Source organism: Sorex araneus, chromosome 5 (genome assembly GCF_027595985.1).
Source record: "Sorex araneus isolate mSorAra2 chromosome 5, mSorAra2.pri, whole genome shotgun sequence".
Classification (NCBI taxonomy): domain Eukaryota; kingdom Metazoa; phylum Chordata; class Mammalia; order Eulipotyphla; family Soricidae; genus Sorex; species Sorex araneus.
In genome coordinates, this window is record NC_073306.1 from 108,796,985 (window position 1) to 108,823,576 (window position 26,592).

Here is a 26,592-nt window from a genome sequence, read left to right on the forward strand (position 1 = left end):
AATGCCTTCAGGGTTCAAAGAGAGTTCTGCAGGTCAGGCAACTGCCTTACATGCTGCTAACCTCGGTTTGATCCCTGGCCCCCCAGTGTATAGGTCCCCCAATCCCTGCCAGGAGTGATCCCTGAGTGCAGAGCCAGGAGTAAGCCCTAAGCAACACCAGGTATGATGACAAAACAAAATCAATAGAAAAATATCTTCAGGGTCTGAAGAGACAGTCTAGGAATTAAGGGTCTGAAGAGACAGTCTAGGAATTAAGGCCTCTGTCTTGCCTGCGGCTAATGTGAGTTTGATTTCTGGCCACTACGTACAGTTCCGAAGCCTATAGCAGTGACCCTTGAACACAGGAGCCAGTGATAGCTTCTGAACACTGCTGGGTGTGGGCCAACACCTCCCCCACCCAGTAATTAAAAAGTCTTTATTTTCCTTAATAAAGCTCCTTCATTAAGGAGCTTTATAGTAGGACTGAGAACATGGCTCAAGCGGTAGACGGCCAGGATTCAAAAACTGACATCACTTGGGGTGTTTCTGGTGACCTCTGGACACTGCTAGAAGTAGTCTCAAAGTAAAATAAAATCAAATAAAAATGACTTAATTTTGAATCCAGTGCTTATAGGATATGTTAGTATGTGCCAATTATATTTTCCCATTGCTGTAAACATTGCAACTCAGTTCCCTATAATCATTGCTAGCACAATATATATACATATATACACATATATATATATATTTTTGGGGGGGGGGGTCACAGCTGGTGATGCACAGGGGTTACTCCTGGCTCTGCATTCAGGAATTACTCCTGGTGGGGCTCGGGGGGCCATATGGGGTGCAGGGAATCAATGTATCGATGTGGGTTTTGTGGTGTGTGTGTGTGTGTGTGTGTGCGCGCGCGCGCGCGCGCCACACCTGGCAATGCTCAGGGCTTCTGCCCCTGCACTCAGAAATTATTCCTGGCAGTGCTCTGGGGACACTACGGGATGCCTGCAATCAAATCCAGGTTAGCCGTATGCGTGGCAAGTGCCCTACCCACTGTACTGTAATTCTGGCTCCCAACTGTGAGAATATTTAGGGACAAAGACTGACGTGAATAATTTTTATTGGTATTTCAGGCCAAGACCTCATGTGACTGAGTTCAGCCATGGTGCACCCACTTTCTCCTCCAAAGTGAGACTTTCAAGAGGACCGATGATCCTGTACCCTGGGCCTTACCACTTCCTTTTACTCCAAAGCTATGTCTCGCTCCCGCCAGGCCAAGTCTTCCAAATCAGTCCGGAAGGAAGACCTCAACAAAAAGAAAAACAGCCAGCTGAAAAAGAAGAAGGCCTCCAAGCCCATTCATAAAAATGTGGCCTCAGGAAAGACTGTAACCCCTGGAAAATCAAGGCAATCGATTCACGAAAGAGATGGGAAGAAAAAAACCGAACCGAAGCCACTGGTGCCCATCAGAGGCCTGCTGACTAGAGCTGGAGCAGCGCGAATGAATCTGGATCGGACCGAGGTTCTGTTTCAGAACCCCGAGTCCTTAACCTGCAATGGATTTACAATGGCTCTTCGCAGCACCTCGCTCAGCCGACGGCTCTCACAGCCCCCCGTGGTCAGACCCAAGAAAGTCCCACCTCCAAAGAACACAGAAAAGCAACCGAAAGCCTCTTCCGGCTCAGGAGTCAAACACTCAGAAAAGGATTCCACCCCAGTGCAAGATCCCGTCGTTCCTCTCGATCCACAGAATCAAAGTCTCATTCCAAATGCATCTCTAAGCAACGGTGAGAGTCAAGATGCCATTCTGGGGACCTCATGGCCCCCCGAGGTCGAGGATTCCAGAATCCTGGGCTCCACCCTCAGTGGTCCTGCCGCAGAGATCTTCTCGGAGTCGCCGGGGAGGACACTGGCCAATGAAGGACTGTTTTCCAAAGAGATAATGACTGATGCCTCTAGAATGTTTGCTCAGGACACCCCGTGTGCTCCTTGGGTCCAAAGAGCCACCCTCCAGGTTACCTCCCAAGAAAACCCAAACAATCAGCTAGAAGATTTAGGTTCCCGGGTGGAGTCTCTCAAGTTAACTGACTCTTCCCTGGATCCCATGGAAAGTGAACAGAATTACTGCCCTACCTCCAGTTTTAACCACACGGTCCCTGAATTGGACCTGCAGGACTGTTTGTCTGCTGGTGGGTCAATCTATCCTACCTCATTAATAACGCTCCTCTTGAACAGTGCAAAGCAGGAAGCCGTGGGGGACGAACCAGCTCACCCAGAGATCCTCCAGGCGCCCCCGGGGCAACAGGACGTTCCACATTCCACCCCTGTCCTGGAACCGGCCTTCCGTGATCTGCCACATCCATGGGGAATTCCTGGCGCTAACACAGTTCACAGAGCAGCTCTGGGCCCGACCCCAGGCCCTGCCCAGCTCCCTGGTGCTATTGCAGTCCAAGAAGAGGTCTTTGGTGCTATCCTAGATCAACCAGTCTTTGATGTGGGTGGGGGGATTGCCTCAGCCCCATCTAACTTTCTTCCCGCTCCTTTAAACCCAATTCCTACCTTTCCACCCCTCCCGGCATGGCCTGAACCCCAGAGCGCCATTCCATATGGGCCTGCGGTTCAGTGTGCTCTGCCAATATTAACTTCGGGACCCAGTGAGACTCCTGCGCCCTCATCAAGGCCAGAGATCAGTTCAGAACCTCCAGTCAGAGCCACAGGCAATCAGGACTGTGGGCAGCAGTTTCCCGGAAGCTTCCTGGCGCCTAATATTCCAGGGTTCATGTTAGATGCCAAGAAAGGTTTCCACCAGAACTCACACCCTCCCCAGATTTGTCCCCACCCTTCGGAAGGAGGAAACCCCCTCGTTGCTGGGACGAGCCTGGCTGAGTCCAACATCCCAGTGGGGTCTGCACCAGGGTCACTTCCCAGGACAGCTGCTTTTCCTTCCTCTACCGCTGTGCCACCATTGGAAAAGAAAAAAAGAAAGAGATGTGGGGTCTGTGAGCCCTGCCAGCTGAAGGTCAACTGCGGTGAGTGCACATACTGCCAGAACAGAAAGAACAGCCATCGGATCTGTAAGAAGAGAAAATGCGAGGAACTGAAAAAGAAACCTTCGCACACGGGGGCTTTGGAGGTAAGTGAACACTTAGGGTCTGCCGTGCTGGTTGGCTTGGTAGAGTGGCGTTCGTGGAGTTTGTGGTGTTATTTGCACAGGGGCCACTCCAAGCAGTGTTCAGACCCTACTCTCAACTTGGTACTGGGGTGGCTCCCTCTGTGTCAGGGTCAAACCTTGTGCTGGGGCTAGAACCCAGGGTTCCCACATGCAAAGCCCCTGTGCCAGTACTTTGAGCCATTTCCCCAGCCCTAAGGATGATGTTCTTGAAAAGAACAGTGCAGAGTTCAAAAACAGCAGTGCAAAGAAAAAAACAGTGCAAAGCAGTGCTTCTGTCTCTATGATCCTGGCTCTGCCTGAGGTTTGGCTTCTGCATTGATGCTCTAGGCTAGCTAGCTAAGTAGCTCTGTATTTTTTTGCTGTACAGGAATGAATGAACCCAGGGCCTCATACATGCCAGGCATTCCTGCTGTTGTGCCATATCTCTGGCCTTGTGTTGGCTTAGAGAGGGAGGGCTGTTTCAGCCACCACAGCTCTGCTCAGGGGCTACTCCTGGCTCCGTCACTGTTGGGTACTATAGGAGTGTCAGAAATTCAAGCCAGTGTTGGTGGGATGCAAGGTATCTTAAACCCCTATACTATCCAGCCCATTCATCATCATCATCATCATCATCATCATCATCATCATCATCATCATCATCATCCCGTTGATCGTCGAATTTCTCAAGCGGTCTCAGTAATGTCTCCATTGGTCCTAGTCCTGAGATTTTAGAAGCCTCTCTCTATTCGTCCTTCCCAATGATGCAGCATTGGAGGCTCTTTCAGGTCAGGGGAATGAGACCCAGCTTGTTACTGTTTTTGGCATACTAATATACCATGGGGACCTTGTGAGGTTCTCCCATGTGGGCAGGAAACTCCTGGTAGTTTGCCAGGTTCTCCCAGAGGGAGAGTCTCTTGCCTGCGCACCTGGCTGTCTTCCCCAGGGCCCCTCAGAGGGGATGGACTCCAGCTTTCCCTCCCCGCCCCAAGCAGAGCTCCTGGCGGCCAAAGACCTCTGGAGCCTAGCCACAGCCATGCTCATGGCCCCTCTCCACATGTTCAGACAAGCCTCACGCATGAAGGTACTGGCACAGGAACCCAGGTGTGTGGGACCCAGGCTGAGACCTTCAAGCCTGCTTGGATCAGGACTGGGCCTCATCCGCCCGAATTTCCTATTTCCCAGTAGCTAGGGGTTCACACCCAGGGACTGCCCCCAGCGCCGTGTAATACCATCCATGGCCAGCATCCAGAGCCTTAAAAGCAAGCTCCCGGAAGTGCATTATTGTTATTATTACTACTTTGTTTACTACTTTGTTTTTTGGGTCACCCATTCAGTCATGCTCAGGTGTTACTTCTTAGTAATAACTTAGGAATTACTCCTGGTAGTGCTCAGGGAACCATATGATTTGCTGAGGATTGAACCTTTTGAGCCTTCTCTAGTCCTCTCAGTTTCAGTTTGCTTTCTTTGGTGGCTAGGAGGCATACCTGTTGATGCTTCTAGGACATGTGGTATCAGGGACTGGCCCTGGCCTTCCTCACATACTTTGCATACCTTCAGCATGGTGAACTATATCTCTAGTCCCTAACAATGCATACATAGTTTAAGGGGTAGGAGATTAACCTGGCTGATTACTCCTGGCTCTGTGCTTAGGGATTATTCTTTACGTGACACAGATCATATGTGGTGTTGGGGATCGAAGAGGGGTTAGCCACATGTGGGGCAAGCACTTTAATCTCTGTACATTCTCTCTCTGTCTCTCTCTCTCTCTCTCTCTCTCTCTCTTTCTCTCTCTCTCTCTCTCTCTCTCTCTCTCTCTCTCTCACACACACACACACACACACACACACACCACTTACTTTGGGGAGGCATACTCAGTGGTGTTCAGGACTTCTGACTCTGTACTCAGGGATCACTCCTGGTGGACGTAGGGCCATCAGATCAAACTGATATATTTTAAACTCAAATAGGCTTATGAATTTAAAAATAAATTTTCTGTAAACTTAAGTGTAACAGGCAGGCAAGTGTGGCCATTGTCAAACTCTTCTGATGGTGTTTCTGCCTATTGGTCAGGATTTCATAAGCACTACTTTCTTCCCTTTTTCTTTTGGTTTTGGGACCACACCCAGTCGGTGCTCAGGGCTCACTCCTGTCTCTGCTCCGAGATGAGGGGACCAGGGCTTGAGAGATACTATAGCAGGTAGGACACTTGCTTTGCATGTGGTCAACTCAGGTTTGATGCCTGGCACCCCATATCATCCTCTGAGCCCACCAGGAGTGATCCTTGAACACAGAGCCAGAAGTAAGCCCAGAGCACCTCCTAATGTGACCCAAAATCCCAGAGAGAGAGGGGGGGGAGGGAGAGGGAGAGATAGGTATCAGGGGAATATATGTGGTGCCACAGATGGAACTGGGATCAGCTGCGTGCAAGGCAATCACCTTGTACTAGCTCTCTGGAAAAAACACATTTTGTTCATAAGTGTCATCACTATATTGGCAAAGTGAATGTAGTGGGCAAAAGTTCCTGGAAGGGATTCCCCACTACTGCCCGTTGATGTTTTTGCAGTTGTTGCAATGACCCGAGGTCACATGCCTGGCTGTGCTGCTGGCACATTTATTTGCACTGGCCAATTCTTCAGTTCCGGTGCTTGGACACATTTGGACCTCGTTACGGTGCTCACTTGTGTTTGCTTTTAGTGGCTTCTGGGGTTGATGGTTGTGTTTACACATGTGTTCTCAGAGGGTGGCTCTCCAGGTTTAGTGCTTGCACATTTTCGTCACAGTGCTCATTTAGACACTAGGGTCAGAGGCAGCCTGGCCCCTGGCCCTTGTTATGCAGCCCAGCCTGAGTGTGTGACTGAATGCAGAATATCCTCCAGCACAGAGCTGGGCTTAGCTCAAGCACAGCATTGGGTGTGGCTCCAAAATCCAAATCCAAAGACAAAAACAAAGTGAAATAACCTGTAAGCCAGAGCCAGTACCAGGCAGAGGGCATTTTCCTGACCCTGGCCCAATTCTATCCCCAGCACCCCATATGGTCCCTCAACCACTGCCAGGAATGATTCCTTAGTGCAAAGCCAGGAGTAACCCCTGAGCATCACTGGGTGTGGCCCCACAAAACAAAAACAAACGTCAAAAGTAACCTGTTTTTGGACCAGAGGTGTCCAAACACAAAGAGTGCCAGGAATGTAGGACCAGCCTGCAGAGGCCCGAAGCCCAATTCTGGGCACCCCAGTCATCCCAGCACTGGACCCAAGCACTGTCTCATCTTGCCTGGCCAAGCGTCTCTGGTCGTTGCTCCAAGGCATCCTGAGCATGGCTCGGAAACCTCCCTTCCCCCAGTGTCCCCATTGGGGCACCTTATGTGTTTAACTCAGAGTTGTTAGTAAGGAGGAGTCATGTTTTTGATCACTACCATACTATTATAGTAAGATCCCACCTGCAAAAGAATCAGACTAATGTAACTCACTAGGGTCATTCTTTAGATAATGAGACTTACTGGCGTGTTGTGTTTGCAATGAATATAACCTAAGAAAAAGAACTCTTGGGGCTGGAGGATAGTATAGCAGGTAGGGCGTTTTTCTTGCACACGGCCGACCCGGGTTCGATTCCCAACATCCCATATGGTCCCCCAAGCACCCCCCAGGAGTAATTCCTGAGAGTATGAGCCAGAAGTAACCCCTGTGCATCGCCAAAAAGCAAAAAAAGAAAGAAAGAAAAAAAGAGGAAAAGAACTCTTGGGCTATGCTGGAGCTTAGCATGAAGCACTTGCATCCTGGGCAACATGGATAAAGAAGGAAATCATAGAGGCTGGATGTAACTCTGGTCATGGACTTACATGGGAAGTGTGGGTTCAGGGTTCAATTCTGGCTTTTTAACTTTGAAACCACCCAAAACATGAGTTAAGAGAAATCTTGATTTTGTCTGATTTATGTCATATTAACATGGAATCACTGTGATTTTTTTGAGGGGAGGGGCTTGGGCCTCACCTACCTGTGCTTAAGTCAGGGTCACTCCTGTAAGGCTCAGGAGCTGTTATGGGGTGCAGGGGATAAACCAAACTTGGCCACGTGCAAGGCTAGTGCTTTCCTCACAATACTGTTGAGCCCATCATCATTTTCCCCCTAAATATCTGAAATATTTATTCTACATTTACATTAGTTTTTTAAAAACTAATATTAGATGGATAAGTAGATAAACTTTTTTGTGTGTGTGCTATAACCAGAAATGCTTAGGACTTACTCATGACAGGACTGGACTGGGGGATCATATGAGGTAGGGGGGGTTGGGGAGGCTCTAGCCTCAAGCAAGACAAATGCCCTACCCACTGTACTATTATGGCCTCATAGATTTATTTCATTTAAGTCACTCCTGGCAGTGCCCAGGGTACCATATAGGATGCCAGGGAATTGAAACCAGGTTAGCCCCATGTAAAGCACCGTACCTTATCCACTGTGCTATATCTTTGGCCCCAGATTGACATTTTTCTAATTGATAGTCACTTTGTGTCAAAAAGTCAAGCTAGGGCTGGAGCAATAGCACAGTGGGTAGGGCATTTGCCTTGCACGTGGCCGACCCGGGTTCGAATCCCAGCATCCTATATGGTCCTCCGAGCACCGCCAGGAGTAATTCCTGAGTGCATGAGCCAGGAGTAACCCCTGTGCATCGCCGGGTGAGACCAAAAAACCAAAAAAAAAGTCAAGCTAATCATAGAAAAACTGGAATATCAGAAAACTATAAAGTGTTATTTTCTCTCTCTCTCTCTTTTTTTTTTTTTTTTGGTTTTTTTGCTTCTTGGGCCATACCTGGCAGTGCTCAGGGGTTACTCCTGGCTCTGCACTGAGGAATCACTCCTGGCAGACTCCAGGGCCCATATGAATAGCCAGGGATCAAACCTGGCTGGCCGTGTTCAAAGCTAGAGCCTTACCTGCTGTTCACGCCCCTATTTTCTCCTCTTTTTAAAAAACTTAAAACTTATAGGTTTACATTTAGTTCAGTTTTGTGGCCACACTTGACTGTGCTCCTGGCTCTGTGCTGAGGAATCACTACTGGCAGGGCTCAGAAAACCATATGAAGAGCTGGTGTTTGGACCCCTGTTAGCAACTGTTGTATCTCTCTGGCCCTTTTCACTGTTGTTTGTTTTGAGGCCACACTTGGTGGTGCTGTGGGATGTACATAGAGCTGGGATTGAACATGGACCACCTGCATGCAAAGCATATATGTTTTACACCTGTGAACTATTTCTGGCCTTCCCATATATATGTACATTTTGAGGGAGTTGGGGGCCACACCTAGAGGTGCTTAGGATTTACTCTTGGTTCAGCACTCAGGGGTCACTTCTGAGGACTCAGGAGCCATATGGGGCCGCGGAGATCAAACCCAGTTCAACTGCGTGCAAGGCAAACACCCTACCCACAGTACTCTGGCTCTGGTCACCCCATATTATGCACTTTTTAACTGGTTTAACTCATCTCTCTCCCTATCTCTCTCCCTCTGACCCTCCCTCTCTCTCTCTCTCTGACTAACACTGTGTGTGTATATGTATGTGTATGTGTATGCGCGCACATCAAACAGGGCCTCAGACATACAGTGGTAGTGCTTTATCACTCAAGCTACACAGCTGTATCCCCATGCTTAGTGTATCAAATTAGCACCTAGTTTCTCCAAAATGTTTTGAGATTTATTTATACATGGCACATTCTCTTTCCTTTCCTTTCTTTTCTTTTTTTTGGGGGGGTGCTGGGGATTGAATCCCAGAGCTAACACGTGAAAAGTAAGGGCTCTAGTGCTCAGCTGCTTTGTCAGCTCCTATTGATATAATTCTCAAAGAGAAAGATGTATGCAATGTTGAAATCAAGAGTGTATGTGTGTGCGATCTGGCAGTCCGGAGGCTGCTCCCAAGTGTACTCAGGGATCACTCCTGGTGCTCAGGGGACCGTGTGGTGCTGGGGATTGAAACCAGGTCAGCCACAGGCAGGGAAAGAAACTTACCTTATCCTTTCAACTATCTTTTTAGACAAAATCGTCTATATTTTTTATTGCAAATGGAACTTAGAAAAATAATTCTAGAAGGAAACCTACCAAGATAAGCTGTTGGAAGTTTTTATTTTTGTAGATTAGATTATTCTGGATAGAGGAAGAGAGTGTATTAGAAAAAATATGTTACTTGACATTTTGGTTTAAAATTCTAGGGGCTAGAGCTATAGTACAATGGGCAGGAAACTTGTCTTGCATGCACTGACTTGGATTCAATTCCTGGCGTCCCTTATGGTCCCCTGAGTAATACCAGGATTAATCCTGAGCACCTGGGAGATATGGCTCAAAATCCAACCAAATAAGTAAATAGATACAAATAATTTTTTTTTATTTAGGGCTAGACATAGGATACAGCAGGTAGGATGCTTGCTTTGCATGTGACTGACATGTTTCCATTCTCAGCATCCCATATGGTCCCCTAAGCACAGCCAGGAGTAATTTTTTTTTTTTTTTTTTTTTGCTTTTTGAGTCACACACGGCGATGCACAGGGGTTACTCCTGGCTCTGCACTCAGTCAGGAATTGCTGCTGGTGCTGCTCAGGGGACCATATGGGATGCTGGGAATCGAACTTGGGTTGGCCGCGTGCAAGGCAAATGCCCTACCCACTGTGCTATTGCTCCAGCCCAACCAGGAGTAATTTCTGAGTGCAAAACCCAGGAGGGACATCGGGTATGTTCCTTCCCCACCCCCCAAAAAACCCATAAAATAATAAATAAAATTTTCTGAGGTTTTAATTTTTACAAAATTTAATTTTTACATAATTTTTAATTTTTAAAAATTTTTAAATTTTACATAATTAATTTTTGCAAATTAATTTTATATACACAAAATTTTACATACAAATTTTTACATGAGTTTGTTTTTCTTCATAAAGTAACTAGGGTCACGGACCAGAGCCATAGTTCAGTGGGTAGAACATTTGTCTCATGAGCTGCAGGCCTGGGTTTATTCTCCAGCATCCCATATGGTTCCCCTGAGCACTGTCCAGAGTGATTCCTGAGTGCAGACTCTGGTAATCCCTGAGCACTGCCCCCAACAAAACAAAACAGAAAAGTATCTGGGGTCAGAGATAAAGTACAAAGGGCAGGGCTCTTGCCTTGTGTACAGTCAATCTGGTTGATCCTAAGCACCACCAGAAGTGATCCCTGAGCAGTCAGGTGTCACCCCAAAACAAAACAAAAGGTAGTAACAAGAATAATAGGTGGAATGTAGGAAATTTAGACATAGAGGGCAAAGATCCCTTAGTACCTCACCTTTATCAACCATTTATGTATAAATCGGCATATTTGCTTCCAGCGTTTTTCTGTATTAGGGTAATGGAGATGGTGCTTTCCCCATTGTGGACAGGCCCATGTTCTCTCCTGAACACGAATTCCTTTCACTCCCCTCATATCACTCTCCAAATTTCTTTGAATGAAAGCTGCTTTTCTTCTCTGGAAAATAAATTAGCATAGGTGAGGCCAAAAGGGTCATTTTTTTTCTTTTTTTTTTCTCTCAGCATATCATCAGCATGCTTTAAATAACATCAACTTGTAATTAAAAATTTATAAATATATTTTAAATGTTCTTAATGTTTCCATGGTAAATAAACTTGGCTACTAAATTGCTTTGCATAACTGGATACTTCAGTTTGCTAAGATTTTCCCATATGCCAGTGAATTTTTTGTTGGTTGGTTGTGCCACACCAGTGGTGCCTGGTGGTGTTTGGAGTACCATGTGCTACCAGGCTGTAAACTCGGCCTGTCCAGTATGTGCTCTAGCCCCTTCAGCTGTTTACCTGGTTTGGCAGTGAATGTTTTCCTATATTATCTTGGTTGCTATTTCAGATTATTTCCTTGACAGCAGAATTATCAGCCCTTTATTTCATTTCTTTCTTTCTTTTCTTTTCTTTTTTTTTTTTCTTTTTTGGGTCACACCCGGTGATGCACAGGGGTTACTCCTGGCTCTGCACTCAGGAATTACTCCTGGCGGTGCTCAGGGGACCATATGGGGTGCTGGGAATTGAACCCGGGTTGGCCGCATGCAAGGCAAAAGCACTACCCGCTGTGCTATTGCTCCAGCCCCAAGCCCTTTATTTCAAGTTTAAAGTATGAGTATAAGCAAAGTATGTATTCTTTTGCTGTTGAATGAATACTTAATAATTTTGGAAAACAAGTTTGTGGTCCAGGTGTTTTTTAATTTATTTTTAAATCCAGAATCACTTTCTAGGTGAGAAACAAGTATATTACATCCATTTTTATAAACATGTCTAATGCCCTCTCGAGCTGTTCCGGAGCTGGTATTTCAGCATATCTACTAACTACAGCCTGGATATTATCCAGTTCAGATTTAGTACTGGGACTGGAGCAATAATGCAGTAGGGAAAACACTTGCCTTGCGTATGGCCAACCTGGGTTCATTCCTTGGCACTGCTTTGGGTTCTACCAGTGTGGCCAGGAGTTATCCCTGAGCACAGCAGAGTGTGGCCCTAAAGCAAAAAAAAAAAATATGAAAAAAAGGTTGCACAGGGGCTGGAGCGATAGCACAGCGGGTAGGGTGTTTGCCTTGCACGCGGCCTACCCGGGTTCGATTCCCAGCATCCTATATGGTCCCCTGAGCACCACCAGTATTAATTCCTCAGTGCAGAGCCAGGAATAACCCCTGTGCATCTCCAGGTGGGACCCAAAAAGCAAAAAAGCAAAAAAAGATTGTACAGATTAAGTACTGGATGTTTTTATAACTACCATGGAAAAAATAAAAAAATTTAAATTATTTGTTATTTTGGTTCCATTATTTTCTACTTCTTTATTTTATTTTGTTTTTATTTTTGGGTCACATGAGATTATGGAGAGGAAATATTCCCTCCTTGGTGCTCATGCTGCTTAGGAGATCATGAGTGGAAGGGCATCAGGGCATCAATACTATTAGTGTGAAAGTAGATTTTCCTCCACTGGTGGGATGGGGTGGTTTTTATTTATTTATTTATTTATTTATTACTTTTTGGGTCACAGCCAGCGATGCTCAGGAGTTACTCTTGGCTCTGCACTCAGGAATTACTCCTTATAGTGCTCGGAGTACCATAAAGGATGCTGGGGATTGAATCCAGGTTGGCCGTGTGCAAGGTCATGCAAGGCTTACCTGCTGTACGATCATTCCGGCACTTTATTGGTGGGTTCTTAAACCTTAATTTGCTCAAGAGAAGGCTTTGTACTCAAAACTTGAAGGTCAAAAAGTTATCGTACGTTTTAAATAGATAGGTCTGGGCTGCTCCCCAGTGTCCAGGCCTCCCCTTTTACCCATTCTCTCATTCTGTTCCATGATGCTTGGTCCAGAATATGATTCCTAAGTCCTGTCCCTTGCCCTCTACTCAACTCCCATATACAATGGTCTGACCCTTGTCCCTGTACCAATTTCTCTCCAGTGTACACTTTCCTAGTTTGAACTGTTGCTGAGTCTCTTTAAGGCGGTGGTACCCCAGTATTTCTGTTGCCTCAGCTTTCCTTGTCTCTGGACACTGCCAAGGTGCTCTGCTCGATGCTCATTAATGGGACTACAGTGTTCAGCACCTTGTCACTGCCTGAACACTGAGCCCTGCCCAAGTCTTCTATCTGTGAGCCCTGCCTATACACGGCCAGATTGTTTGGGGTTTTGTTTTTGGGGCCGCACCTAGTAGTGCTCAGGCCTGACTCCTGGATTTCTAGGTCCCGTGCTCAGGGTTTACTCCTGGTAGGCTTGGGGGACCATATGGGATGCCAGGGTCAAACCTGGGTTGGTTATGTGCTAGAGCCCTACCCACTGTACTGTCACTCTGACCCCTAGTACACAGTCATCTGCCTGACCATGAAAGCCCTACCTTATCCTGTGAAGAGAGAGGCTAACTGGAGGCTTCCTCCTCTGCCCCCCTCTCCCCTTGGTTTTGGGCCACACCTGATGATGCTCAGGGGTTTACTCCTGGCTCTGCAATCAAGAAATACTCCTGTCACTGCTCAGGGGACCATTTGGGGTGCTATGGCTCAATGCGGCCGCCTGCAAGGCAGGGGTCTTACCTGCTGTACTATCTCTCTGGCACCTGGGGGTTTCCTTTTATGTTGTAATCTCCCACCCTCCGCCAGCCATCCATGATCTGTTTGTACTGGGTACTTTTTCCTGAGCAAAATCCTCTCTGACTGATTCAACTCACCTTGTGCCACCCTTCTCTTCTGCTGCATCAGAAGCAGGTCTACACTCCTGCCCTTTGGGTGCTCTTCCTGATACTTCATGTGGTTTTTTAAATTTTATTACACAAGAATTCCCAAGACTTACTTGTTCTTGGTGTAAGTGATCCACAAGACTAATGTTTATAAGAAATTTCAGAAATAGGGGCCAGAGGGATGGTACAGCGGATAAGGCGCTTGCCTTCCACCTGCCCAACCTGGTTCTGTCCCATATGGTTCCCCAAACACTGCCAGGAGTAATTCCTGGGCATTGCTGGCTATGACCCAAAATCTAAAAAAAAAAGAAAAAAATTTCTGAAATAAGGGAACTGGGAAGATAGTATAGATGGGAGGGCACTTGCCTTGCACAGTGCTGACACTCCCATATGCTGTCCCGACTTATGTCAAGAGTTATCACTGAGCACAGCATATGTGGTCCAAAACAAACAAAAAGAAATTTCAAAAATAAAAGATAGAATTAAAAGGTTGGGGAGATGGTCAGAGGGTTGGAGTGCATACATTGCATGCAGGAGTCCTCACTACAGTACCCAGCTCTGCCAGGCTGCCATCTCCTACCTCCACTTGAAACCTATTAGGGTGTTTTTGTTGTTTGGGCGTCTGGGGCCACCCCTGGCTGTGCATCGCTCCCGCTGTACTCAGGGGCCACATTCAGTGCCGGGACTAACCCTGGGGAGGTCACTTGTAGGCAGCTGTCTTCTTATCCACTCATATTAGAGATTGTTTTATATTGTGGGCTTTAATACTTTGATCTATTCTCAAAATTATATGAGACAATGTTATATGTGCTTTTTTTCTTAGAGATGGTCCATAGCTTTTATTATATTTCATAGGAATATAAGTCAAGGGCTGGAGTACTGTAACTCTGGCGTTCGCCTTGCACACAGAGACCCAGGTTCAATTTCTGTACTGCATATGGTCATATCCTGAGCAATGCCAGGTGTGGCCCTAAAACAAAAACAAACAATAAAAATCAAAAGAAAAGTAAGTCAAAACTAACATTCCCCAAAACCAAAGTTAGGAAAAGATTCACACCTCTGCATCTTTGAGAGACTGCTGTTGGCAGTTTGTTTGGGGGCCACCACTTGCATTGTTTAGGGGACCAGATGGTGCTGGGGATTGAACCAGTATTGAGCCAGCCCTGGGGAATGCATGAATGCCTGGTGCACCAGCTCTCTGGCCCCCACGTTACTCTCAAGACTTTGAAGGAATGAAAATTTGCAACTGTTCATGTCATTAGGGAACAAAGTTAATGCTTGAGCTTTTATAGTCCCACATGTGGTCCTAAGTATAAGAAAGAATCTCTTTATAATCTTGAAAGAGTCATATTGTGAAGCTAGGACGCAATGAGTAGCAGCAATGTCTATAAAGGGACATAATGTGTGCTCATAGATGGTGCTTGTATGTGCTGGTTATTGTTATATATCCTTGAAGAGATTTACGTATTCTTAATTACTCTCACTCACTTTCCTCTTGCCGATTGATTCTTATTTTATTTTTTTCTTTTTTCTTTCTGGGTCACACCTGGCAATGCTCAGGGGTTACTCCAGGCTCTGCACTCAGGAATTAACTCCTGGCAGTGCTTGGAGGACCATGGGGGATGCTGGGAATCGAACCTAGGTCACTGCATGCAGGGCAAATACCCTACCCGCTGTGCTATCACTCAAGCCACTGCTAACTGATTCAAAATCCTCAGAACTAGTCAGCATACACTATTTCATGATACCGGCAAAAGCATTTTAATGACAGAGGGGGATTGAGTTGCATTATGAAAGAATTGGTTTTACTGTTCCACGTGATTCAGAATTATACTTGTGGTTTCCAGCAAGACAACAATGCCTCAGTCATTTTCATGTCCTTATGTAATAATGAGAAGAGTTTTGTCATTGTTGTTAGGTTTGAGGTGACACTTGGCAGTGCTTTGAACTTACTCCTGACACTGTGCTCAGGGATCACTCCTGGCATACTTGAGATCATATATTACAGATGTGTGTGTGTGTGTGTGTGTGTGTGTGTGTGTGTGTGTGGTGCTGGAGATCAAACTTGGGCTGGCTGCATGCAAACCCACTTTACTATTGCTCCAGCCCCTTCATTTGACTTTCTTTGTCTATAAATTTTCCTGTTATAGATACTTCACTGAAATGTTATATAAAACGTGTCCCTTAGTGTCCAGTCTGTTTCAGTAGTGTACATTTTTCACTGTTTCTGTTGGGCTGTAACCTGCTCAGAGGCTGTTCCCTCCAGATCAGTTCTCAGTGTTGCTCCCAGTGGTGCCTGACCCACTGTCTTGTCTCCCATTTTTTCAGTTTTATTTTGTTTTTTTTTTTCTTGGTGGGGTGCTCCCACCTGGCGATAATCAGGGTTATTCCTTGCTCTGCTTTCAGGGATCAAACCTGGTCATCTGCATGCAAGGCCGGTGCCCTCCCTGCTCTGCTATAGCTCTGGCCTCCTGTTTTTTTGTGTGTTTGTTTTAGGGTTGTTTTGGGCTTTTTTGGGTCACACCTGGAGATGCTCAGGGGTTTCTTCTGGCTTTGCACTCAGAAATTACTCCTGGTGGTGCTCGGGGGACTATATGGGATGCTGGGGATCGAACCCGGGTTGGCCACGTGCAAGGCAAATGCCCTTCCCATTGTACTATTGCTCCAGCCCCTGTTCCAGCCTTCTATTTCTGAGTTCAGAGTCCAACTCTGAGACTCCACTAGAGTCACATTTTGGTGCAGTTTCCTCTCCTCTCTCTTTACTTATTCCTAAAGCTTTATTTTCTCCATGGTGTTTGTTTTCATAATTAATTTTTACTTATGGGGTAATGTTGATTTATGACTATATTTTGGATTTAGGTTCACGCCTATTCCAATGTGTGAGCACAGCATGCCTCCCACTAAGTGAGCAATGATCTTCCACAGACCACTGGCCTTTCCACCCTTTGTACCCCACTGCCTTTTCTAGAACCTCAGTTGTACTCTTGTATCCCCGGGTTTGTTTGGTTTTCCTCAGTCAGTTTTTTTAGTTTTGTTTCTTTATTGTCCACCTATGAATAGTCATCTGGTATTTGTCTCTCTCCTTCTGAACGATTTCACTTTTGCCTTTTTGTTTTTTTCTTTTTGGGTCACACCTGGCGGTGCACAAGGGTCATTCCGGGTTCTGCACTCAGGAATTACCCCTGGCAGTGCTCAGGGCACCATATGGGATGCTGGGAATCGAACCTGGGTTGGCCGCGTGCAAAGCAAATGCCCTCCCCGCTGTGCTATCGCTCTAGCCCCTCACTTTTGCCTTTCGCATAATCCTTTAGTTTCATCTAGTTGTTGTGAGAAATGGGAAACATTTTGTCTTTTTACATGTAGCTGAATTACGCCCATCTTCCACATCTGGAGCTTTGTTTGAAAGGTTTTTAGGTTCATGCACTACCTCCAGGAGCCTACTGATGCATTCCAGCATAGGAATTCGGGGGGCCCAGTCCCTAGGAAATAAATCTTTCCTCTGGTAGTTGTCTCTTATCTCTTTGTTGCAATGCCGGGGGTTGAAACTGGAATCTGGGCTACACACATGTGGGGCATGTGCTCTGCCCTTGTGCCACACCCATGCACTCTGACCAATCCTTTTACTTATTTTTGAAAATTGATTATTGAACTTCAACTTTTTTTTTTTTTTTTTTTTTGCTTTTTTGGGTCACACCTGGCGATGCACAGGGGTTATTCCTGGCTCTGCACTCAGGAATTACCCCTGGCCGTGCTCAGGGGACCATATGGGATGCTGGGATTTGAACCCGGGTCGGCCGCATGCAAGGCAAACGCCCTACCCGCTATGCTATCTCTCCAGCCCCTGAACTTCAACTTATTGATTTGCCATTTAGTATCTTACAATACTACTTATGTAGACCTTCCCCCACCCTTTCTCCCCTTCCCCCCCCCCTTTTTTCCCTCCTTGGGTGGGTGCTGAGTGGACCTGGGCCACTCTCGAGAATACTGGGCCAAGTTGGCCCTCAGTTCAGTACTAGAGCCTAAGAATGCACTGTGTGCCCAGGCCTCTTGGTATCAGGGGCCCCTAGGACTGCCCCAGTGCATGCCTGCAGCCTACAGGGCACACCTGGTCATGTTTGGGAGGTCTTGTGGAGCCAGGAATCACACCTAGGTGATGCCCATTGTCTTGCATATGCCACAGCCTATTATATGACCCTGCCATAATTTGAGATTCTTTTTGTTTGTTTGTTTTTGGTTTTGGGACTGTGGTCCTGGCTGTGCTCAGGGGTTGCTCTGGGCTCTGCACTCAGGAATTACTCCTGTAGTGCTGGGGAACCCTAGGCGATACCAGAGATCAAACCCAGGTTTCCACATGCAAGGCAAATGCCCTACCCATTCTACCTTTGCTCTGGTCCCCAAAATTCAGCTCTCTCTCTCTCTCTCTCTCTCTCTCTCTCTCTCTCTCTCTCTCTCTCTCTCTCATAGTTGTTCAGGATGCACTCTTGGTGGTACTTAGGGGATGCAGAGACTGGGATGAACTGGGATTGGCTGTGTACATTTCAGGTGTCTTTTTTTTAAAAAAAAAAAACTTTTTATTAAATCACCATGTGGAAAGTTACAAAGTTCTCAGGTTTATATGTCAGTTATACAATATTCAAACACCCATCCCTTCACCAGTGCCCATATTCCACCACCAGAAACCCCAGTATACCCCCCGCCCCCACCCCCTACTGTATAACTAATGAATTTCACTTTATTTTTTCTTTACCTTGATTACATTCCATAATTCAACACAAAACTCACTATAGTTGTTGGAGTTTCCAACCAAGAGAGACAGACCTACTACATTTGATAATTAGTTTTTCATTGCTGGAAATGAAGAGATTTGTAGCCCCACTGCTACAAGTACATAACTCTCTCTCTCTCTTTTTTTTTTTCCTTTTTCCTTTTCCCTTTTTTTTTCTTTTTCCCCCTTATCCCCCTTCCCGCGCCTCATAGTATGGTGTACGCCACGCCACGCCGCGTCGGCCAGCGTGGGGCTTTTGCTTAGTTCACAGTCCAGAGAGGTGGCTGCTACGTTAAAAACCTTCAAAATTTGAACAAAAACTTACTGTTATTATTTGGAGTTTCCCACCCAAGTCAGACCTGTTCAAAAGGAACCGTTTCACATTGCTGACAATTATAAATGTTAAGTCGCGCGGTTTTGGATTTCTGTATAAAGTCCAAGGAAAATTCTGCCAGAAATTACATAGCCCAGCTCACAGTCCCAGTGCATTGCTGTAAGAAGTCTCTGAATTTAAAGTCTTTAGGCGCAGAGGGTCCAATTCGCGCTCAGTGGCTCCAGATTTATCTGGGCCGAGGGCGTGCCGGTTACGCCCCCTTCCCATGAGTTCCTGGGAGCCCCAAAAGTAAAAACCGAATACCTCTGGGTTTGGAGTCACAGAAGATGGCGCCTGCCACGTGGGTGCTGCCAGGCTGCTGCTTTCCGTGCAGGAAGACAGGGTGGGGAGGAAAAAAAATCCACCCCCGGCAGCACAGAGTTGTAGCCCAGTTCGCAGTCCCAGTGCATTGCTATCAGATGCTGCGCTGGATATCCCAATGTGTTACATCTCTGGAATCAAAGTCTTTAGGCGCAGAGGGTCCCCATTTCAGGTGTCTTAACCTCTGTCTTAATCTCTCTAGCTGCCAAATGGAAAATTTTTACAATGTTGAAGTTATACTAGTTTGAGTCAATTTGTTTCCCCGCCCATCCATTTTTCTATGTAGTAACTGGCATTTGGTAGTCACCTGACAAATAGTGGTTGAGTTAGTTTATACTGATCATAGATAAAAAGCTGGAATTGAGAGTGAAAAGAGTTAATTATGAATACTGAATACTTCCTAAGAAATTAGGAAGGGGCTGGAGTGATAGCACAGCGGGTAGGGCATTTGCCTTGCACACGGCCGACCCGGGTTCGATTACCAGCATCCCATATGGTCCCCTGAGCACTGCCAGGGATAATTCCTGAGTGCAGAGCCAGGAGTGAAGACTGTGCATTGCCAGGTGTGACCCAAAAAGCAAAACAGCAAAACAAAAACAAAAACAAAAAAACTTAAGAGATCAGGAAGATGTTCAGAACATGGATCAGAGAGAGCTCAAAGGGACTGAGTGCATGGTTTGTGTGCAGGAAGTTTGGATTTGGCCGTGACTGTGTGGTCCTCCTAACTTTTCTGAAGTGACCCCAAGGAGACAGCCAGGAGTAGTTCATGAGTACCACTGGATACAGCCACAATGGCCCAAAAAACAAAAGCAAACAAAAGAACTGATATGCTTGTTCTCTTACTGTTTTTTTTTTTTTTGCAAGTGTATCACCCGTGTTTTTTTCAACTTGTCTAAGTTCATATTTCTTTTTTTTTTTATAATTTATTTATTTTTAATTAGAGAATCACCGTGAGGGTACAGTTACAGGTTTATACACTTTTGTGCTTATACTTCCCTCATACAAAGTTCGGGAACCCATCCCTTCACCAGTGCCCATTCTAAGTTCATATTTCTCATGTTTTTCTTTCCCCTCTGTTATAGTGAGTGGTACTCAGAGCTCACTCTTCACTCTGTGCTCAGGGATCACTCCTGGCACCACCAAGGGCACCATATGTAGTGCAGGGGACTGAACCAGAGTTGACTATATATAAGAGGAAATTGCCTTTACCCAATGGTACTCTTTTTCCAGCCCCAGAACCACATTTTTTTTTTTTTTTTTTTTGCTTTTTTTGGGTCACAACCGGTGATGCACAGGGGTTACTCCTGGCTCTGCACTCAGGAATTACCCCTGGCCGTTCTCAGGGGACCATATGGGATGCTGGGATTTGAACCCGGGTCGGCCGCGTGCAAGGCAAACGCCCTACCCGCTGTGCTATCTCTCCAGCCCCCAGAACCACATTTTTGGTCTGTAATTTGAACCCTTGTCATCAAAGGCATGTGATTTTTGTTGTTGTTGTTGTTTATTTTGGCCACTCCTAGCTGCTCTCAGAGTTTACTTCATGGGACTAAACTGGTGGCAGCTGTATGCAATGCAAGCATCTTAAAATCTCTCTGTCTCTGTCTCTGTCTCTGTCTCTGTCTCTCTCTCTCTCTCTCTCTCCCCCTCTCTGCTGCCCCCTCCAGCCATCTTTTTTCCTTCTTTTTTTTTTTTTTTGTGCACACTTGACGGTGGGGTCAGTGTTGGAGGTGCCATGTAGTGTCAAATGAACATGGATTTCCCACATGCAAACCATGAGCTCTAGTCCTTTGAGTCACCTCCCTGGCCTCTCTGTGATCGTTTCATCCCTGTATTTTGCAACAAGTGAAATGTGAAGAACCAGAGGCTTCGGCACCAAGAAGTAAACTTGCTGATTGTGGTTCTGCTAAGGCCGTTACTGCTGTGTGGCAGGCTTCTATGAATGAGAGGTTGTGTAGAAGCTCATAGGTTTGTTTTGGAATAGTGAAACTTATTTTTTTTTCCTTTTTGGGTCAACATGGCAATGCACAGGGGTCACTCCTGGCTCTGCACTCAGGAATTACTCCTGGTGGTGCTCGGGGGACCATATGCGATGCTGGGAATCGAATCTGGGTCAGCCACATGCAAGGCAAATGCCCTACCCGCAGTGCTATCTCTCTAGCCCTTAGTAAAACATTTTTGACTGGATCAAATACTTAAAGTCATTGAGCTTGTCAATTATATTTTTATTTTTCCTATGTGCTAATTTCAAGGTTCCATTTCCCGTTAGCTGTGCATCTCAGCCGCTTCTCTCCGGCCACATTTCATTCCCCCCTTGCCTTTCCCTAGTTGGAATTGCTGCGGCCAGTGTGGGGTCATCGCGTTGTAGCTGTAACTGTGTGCGCTGGTGCGGTGCTGTGAGGGTTGCTCTCCTTAGCCTTTTTTTTTTTTTTTTTTTTTTTTGCTTTTTGGGTCACACCCAGCAATGCACAGGGGTCACTCCTGGCTCATGCACTCAGGAATCACCCCTGGCGGTGCTTAGGGGACCATATGGGATGCTGAGATTTGAACCCGGGTTGGCCGCGTGCAAGGCAAACGCCCTACCCGCTGTGCTATCACTCCAGCCCCTGTTTTTTTTTTTAATAATAGTTTTAAATAAAGGGTTGGAGAGATAGTACAGTGGGTAAGTGCTTGCCTTTTACATGGTGGAACTGGGTTCCATTCCCGACTCCCATATGGTTCCCAAAGCACCACCAGAAGTGATCCCTTAGTGCAGGCCAGGAATAGCCCTTGAGAACTGCCTGCTGTGGCTCAAATTCCACCAAAATAATTTAATAAACTAAAAATAAAATAAAAAATAAAAAAGTGATCGTACAGTGGGTAGGAAACTTGCCTTGCATGTGGCCAACCTGAATTCGATCCCCAGTTTCCCATATGGTTCCCCAGGCACTGCCAAGAGTGATTTCTGAGTCTAGAGCCAGGGGTAACTCCTAAGCATCATGGGCTGTGATCCCCAAACAAAACAAAATAAAATAAAGAAGTTTGCTCATAGGAATAAAAGGGGGGAAAGAGATACAGGTGAAAGAAAGAATCCTGAGGGGGAAAGGGCCCTCAAGCAGTTGTTGGGGGCTCTGAGGGCCATTCTATATAACAGTCTACCAGTGTGGGTGCTCTGTGTGTGTGTGTGTGTGTGTGTGTGTGTGTGTGTTATTTGTTTATTTGTCACAACCAGCAGTGCTCAGGGCTTATTCCTGGCTCTGCATTCAGGAATTACTCCTGGCAGTGCGATCATATGGGATGCCAGGGAATGCCAGGGAAGGCAAGAGCCCTACCACAGTACTATTGCTCCATCCTCATCTTTCTCTCCTAAATTTTTTATTTTCTCCTGGATCTCATTTGCCTTTCACTATCCTTTACCACTAAGCAGATTCTCTCTCTGTCTCTGTCTCTGTCTCTGTCTCTGTCTCTGTCTCTCTCTCTTTTTTCTTGTTTTTTTTCTTTCTTTGTTTTTGGGCCCCATCTGGAGGTGCTCAGGGCCTACTCCTGACTCTGCATTCAGATTTTGCTCCTGCCAGTGCTTAGGACAGTATGTGGTGCTGGGGAATAAACCCAGGTCAGTCACATGCAAGGCAAGTGCCCTACCCACTGTACTATCTCTATCTCCCCAGTTTTCCTCTTTTTCTGATCATTTTCCTTCACCAGTTTTAGGAAGCTGTCAGACTATTGGAGTGCTGATATGCTCAGTATTAAAATTAATTGTCTTGGCAAGAATTTTACCATTTTCTTGTTTGTTTACATGCATGTTAGTAAAACTTTGGACTCTCTCGTTTGCTATGGGGACATTCGTGGGGCATTCCTTTTCCATTGTGTCCATGACAGTACCTTGGAGATCTGCATGTATGTGGCCAAAGGAACAGCTCCATGTTTTCTGAAAGGTTGGAGAATGTAGAGTGGGTGCCCTTCTTCTTTCTCTTTGTGTTGGTCATTTTTTACAATTTCCTGGAAGATGTCAGATCCAATTCTGCATAGATACATATAAGAAAGGATATTGTGGGAGATGTGGGACGTATATTGGAAGGCTTTTATGCTCAGAATGGTCAATTTTGAGGAATAGTGAATTATTCTGTAGGTTAATTCATTAATTTCCCCCATTTTTTTTGGGAAGGGGGGGTGGCAGGGCATATCCAGCAGTGCTCAGGGCTTACTCCTAGCTCTATGCTTAGGAATCATTCCTGGCAGGGCTGGGGGACCATAGGGGATGCCAGGAGGAAACCCGGGTCAGCCTTGCATAAGCAAGCTCCCTACCCTCTCTGTACTATGTGTTGAGCTACCAGAAATTAATCTAGATAACAATGAAACAACTCCTTCTAGGCAGTGTATGTTTGCTTAGTTCTTTGTCTTAGTTCTTAGTTCTTAGTTCACTGTCACGGTCATCCTGTTGATCGTCCATCTGCTCAAGCAGGCCCAGTAACGTCTCCATTCGTCCCAGCCCTGAGATTTTGGCAACCTCTCTTCATCTTCCCAACAGTGCCGCATTAGAGGCTCTTCAGGGTCAGGAGAATGAGACCCATCATTGTTACTGTTTTTTGGCATATGCATAGCCACGGGGAGGTTGCCAGGCTCTCTCATGAGGGCAGTAAACTCGGTAGCTTGCCAGGTTCTCCAAGAGGGACGGAGGAATCGAACCTGGGTCGGTCGTGTGTAAGTACAATTCTTAATGCTCAAAGAGAAAGTAGCACTGTAGCACTGTCTTCCTGTTGTTCATCGATTTGCTAGAGTGGGCACCAGTAATGTTGCCACTGTGAGACTTGTTACTGTTTTTGCCATATCGAATATGCCATGGTAGCTTGCTAGGCTCTGCCGTGCAGGTGGGATACTCTTGGTAGCTTGCTGGGCTCTCTGAGAGGGACAGAAGAATCGAACCCAGGTCGGCCGCGTGTAAGGCAACCACAAATGCCCTACCCGCTGGGCTATCGCTCCAGTCCAAAAAGAGAGTAGAAGTTTGAATTTATTTATACATTTTATATCTAAGGGCAGAAAGTATACCTAAAGCAATATGGACTCCCAGTGTCTTCAGAATGGCTGCTGTTCCTCTATGCTAAAAATTGCTTGCGTAGATGTTTCTCTGAAGACACTTTGGGAATCTTTATCAACATCTATTCCTGGGTATGGACAAAAAATGTAGTAGAAAAGTGAAATGGTTCATGGAGGCACAAGTCAAATTCTAAATTGATTCTTAAACTCCAGTCAAGAACATGACCTCTCTCTCTGTGCTTCAGTTTATTTATTTATTTTATTTTTCAGTTTTAGCTTTTTAGTCACACCTGGCGGTGCTCAGGACTTACTCCTGGTTCTGCATTCAGGAGCCTACCCTGGTAGGCTCAGGGGACCACAGGGGATACCGGGGATCAAACCCTGGTCAGTTGTGTGTAAGGCTATACTATTGCTCCAGGCCCAGTCTATTTGTTGATAAAGTTGTTAGGCTAAATTTTATCTGATTTATTGATTTTTTTTTTATTTGTTGGGCTGGTTGTTTTGGTTTGCTTGGTTGGAGCCAGCCAGGGGCTTCTCCTGTCTTGCACCCGTGCTTGCTCTACCTTGTTGCACTGCAGATGGGCCTGGACTTGCCACATGCCCAGTTTGTGTTCTGACCCTTTGAACTAGCTCCTAGGTTGTTTGTTTTGATGGTGCTCAGGGAACCTAATGGCTCATACATGCAGGGCATGTGCTATACTCCTGAGCTACATTCTTCGCTTGGATGTCCTTTTTCAGTTCTAACATCCTTGGTTGTTTTTTTGTTTTTTTTTTTTAAATGATCAGGGACATTGCACAGTGGTGCTAGGGTCAGCTGTGTGCAAGGAAAGCACCCTACCTTCTGTACTATTGCTCCAGCCTAATTTGTGCACTTTTGTAATCATGTTTCTTTAAATGAAGTGCCTTACATGCTGTCCATTTAGGTTTGATCCCCAACATCCTATATGGTCCCCTGACCATTGCCAGGAATAATTCCCAAGTGCAGAGCCAGAAATAACCCTTGAGCACCACTGGGTATGAACCAAATGCCACCCCCACCAAAAAACAAAAGAGGGGGAAAAGATGAATAGATTTAAGTGACAAAGACTAAATAGCAAGTGCACAAAACCTCCAATTTTCTCTGTTTCTGATCTTTCTCTCAAGAGAAGCTAGTCATAGCACTTTGCCCTAAATAATAAAATACAAATGAAAATCACTCCCTTGACCGCCAGTTTCTCTGTAATTTGATCATTTTCTTTATCAGAGCTGGCCATCACCTGAACTTTGGTTTGTGGCTATCAAATAGTTAATGCAGGATTTAGAGCAGATGGTGAGAACTAATAGAGGTTACAGATCTGCTCTATGAGCATACAAGTGTAGATCTTCATGGTGTAGTATCTTCATTTGACTCTCTGGAGTTAATGTTAACTCTCTTCAATTTCATTAACCCTTGTATCTAGCTGAGATGAACTTTGGCTTTATTAACTCATTTTACCAAACACTGCTCACAGACCTTCCATGTTTGCTTAGCTTGCCAACTGCAATGTAGTGTGATCTCATGAGTATCCCATAGAGTGAAGAGGCTTGTTCGAAGGCTTTAAAAAAGATGAATGTCTAACCACTCCACTGGTTTTGTTGAATTTTACCAAATTTGGGACACCGAGGATCTGATTTTAATTCAATTTAATTTTTGTGGTATCAGGATGAAAACCCAGGAAACCCAGCTGCAAATCATGCATTTTATGACTGAGTGGGTTCCTGATTTTATTTTATACAAAGAAGCAGATATAGATCACATGGATAATAGATTCCACATAGATTTTCCTGCTAATTATTATTTCTTTGTTTTTAGGGGCACACCAGTTGTGTTTAGGGTTTACTCTTGACTGTGCTCAGGGATCACTACTGGCTAGGCTCAGGAGACCATCTGGGTTCAGCCACATACTAGGCAAGATCCCTACCTTATGTACTATCTCTCCAGCACCAAAGGATTTATTTTAGATATGTAATGATATCTGTATCATAGCATAATTATCTTGGCTTACTTGTTTTTATGTTGTCTCATTATTATTTGGAGCAGTATTGAGCACAAGTAGAAAATGTTAGTGCTTCAGCAGATAGGGTGTTTGCCTTGCATGCGGCCGACCCGGGTTTTAATCCCAGCATCCCATATGGTCCCCTGTGCACCGCCAGGAGTAATTCCTGAGTGAAGAGCCAGGAGTAACCCCTGTGCATTGCTGGGTGTGACCCAGAAACCAAAAAAGAAAAAGAAAATGTTAGTGCTTTTAATTTTATTTATTTATTTATTTATTTACTTATTAGATTTTTGGGTCACACCCAGCGATGCACAGGGGTTACTCCTGGCTCTGCACTCAGGAATTACTCCTGGTAGTGCTCAGGGGACCGTATGGGGTGCTGGGACTCGAACCCCGGTTGGCCACGTGCAAGGAAAATGCCCTACCCGCTGTACTATCACTCCAGCCCCTTATTTTGTTTTTTGTGCTATGCTCAGTGGTGCTCAGGGCTTATTCCTGGTTCTGTGCTCAGGGATCATTCCTATTAGTGCTTAGAGAATCATACAGGGTTCTAGGGACCAAGAACCTACCCACTATACTATCTCTCCAGCCTCAAGTATTGATGCCTTAAAAGTGATATTCCAGGGGCTGGAGCGATAGCACAGCGGGTAGGGCATTTGCCTTGCATGCAGCCAACCCGGGTTCTATTCCCAGCATCCTATATGGTCCCCCGAGCACCACCAGGGGTAATTACTGAGTGCAGAGCCAGGAGTAACCCCTGTGCATTGCAGGGTATGACCCAA

General features: G+C 45.8%; 1 protein-coding gene across 1 annotated transcript in view; it reads left to right on the plus strand.

The window, feature by feature from the left end:
• The first annotated feature begins 1,228 nt into the window (after window positions 1-1,228).
• TET1 (tet methylcytosine dioxygenase 1) overlaps window positions 1,229-26,592 on the plus strand; it is a 131,760-nt gene continuing 106,396 nt past the window's right edge. Inside the window, exon 1 of the mRNA XM_055139546.1 lies at window positions 1,229-3,106. Within this exon, the coding sequence (XP_054995521.1) occupies window positions 1,229-3,106 (1,878 nt within the window). The remainder of the gene's footprint in view (window positions 3,107-26,592) is intronic.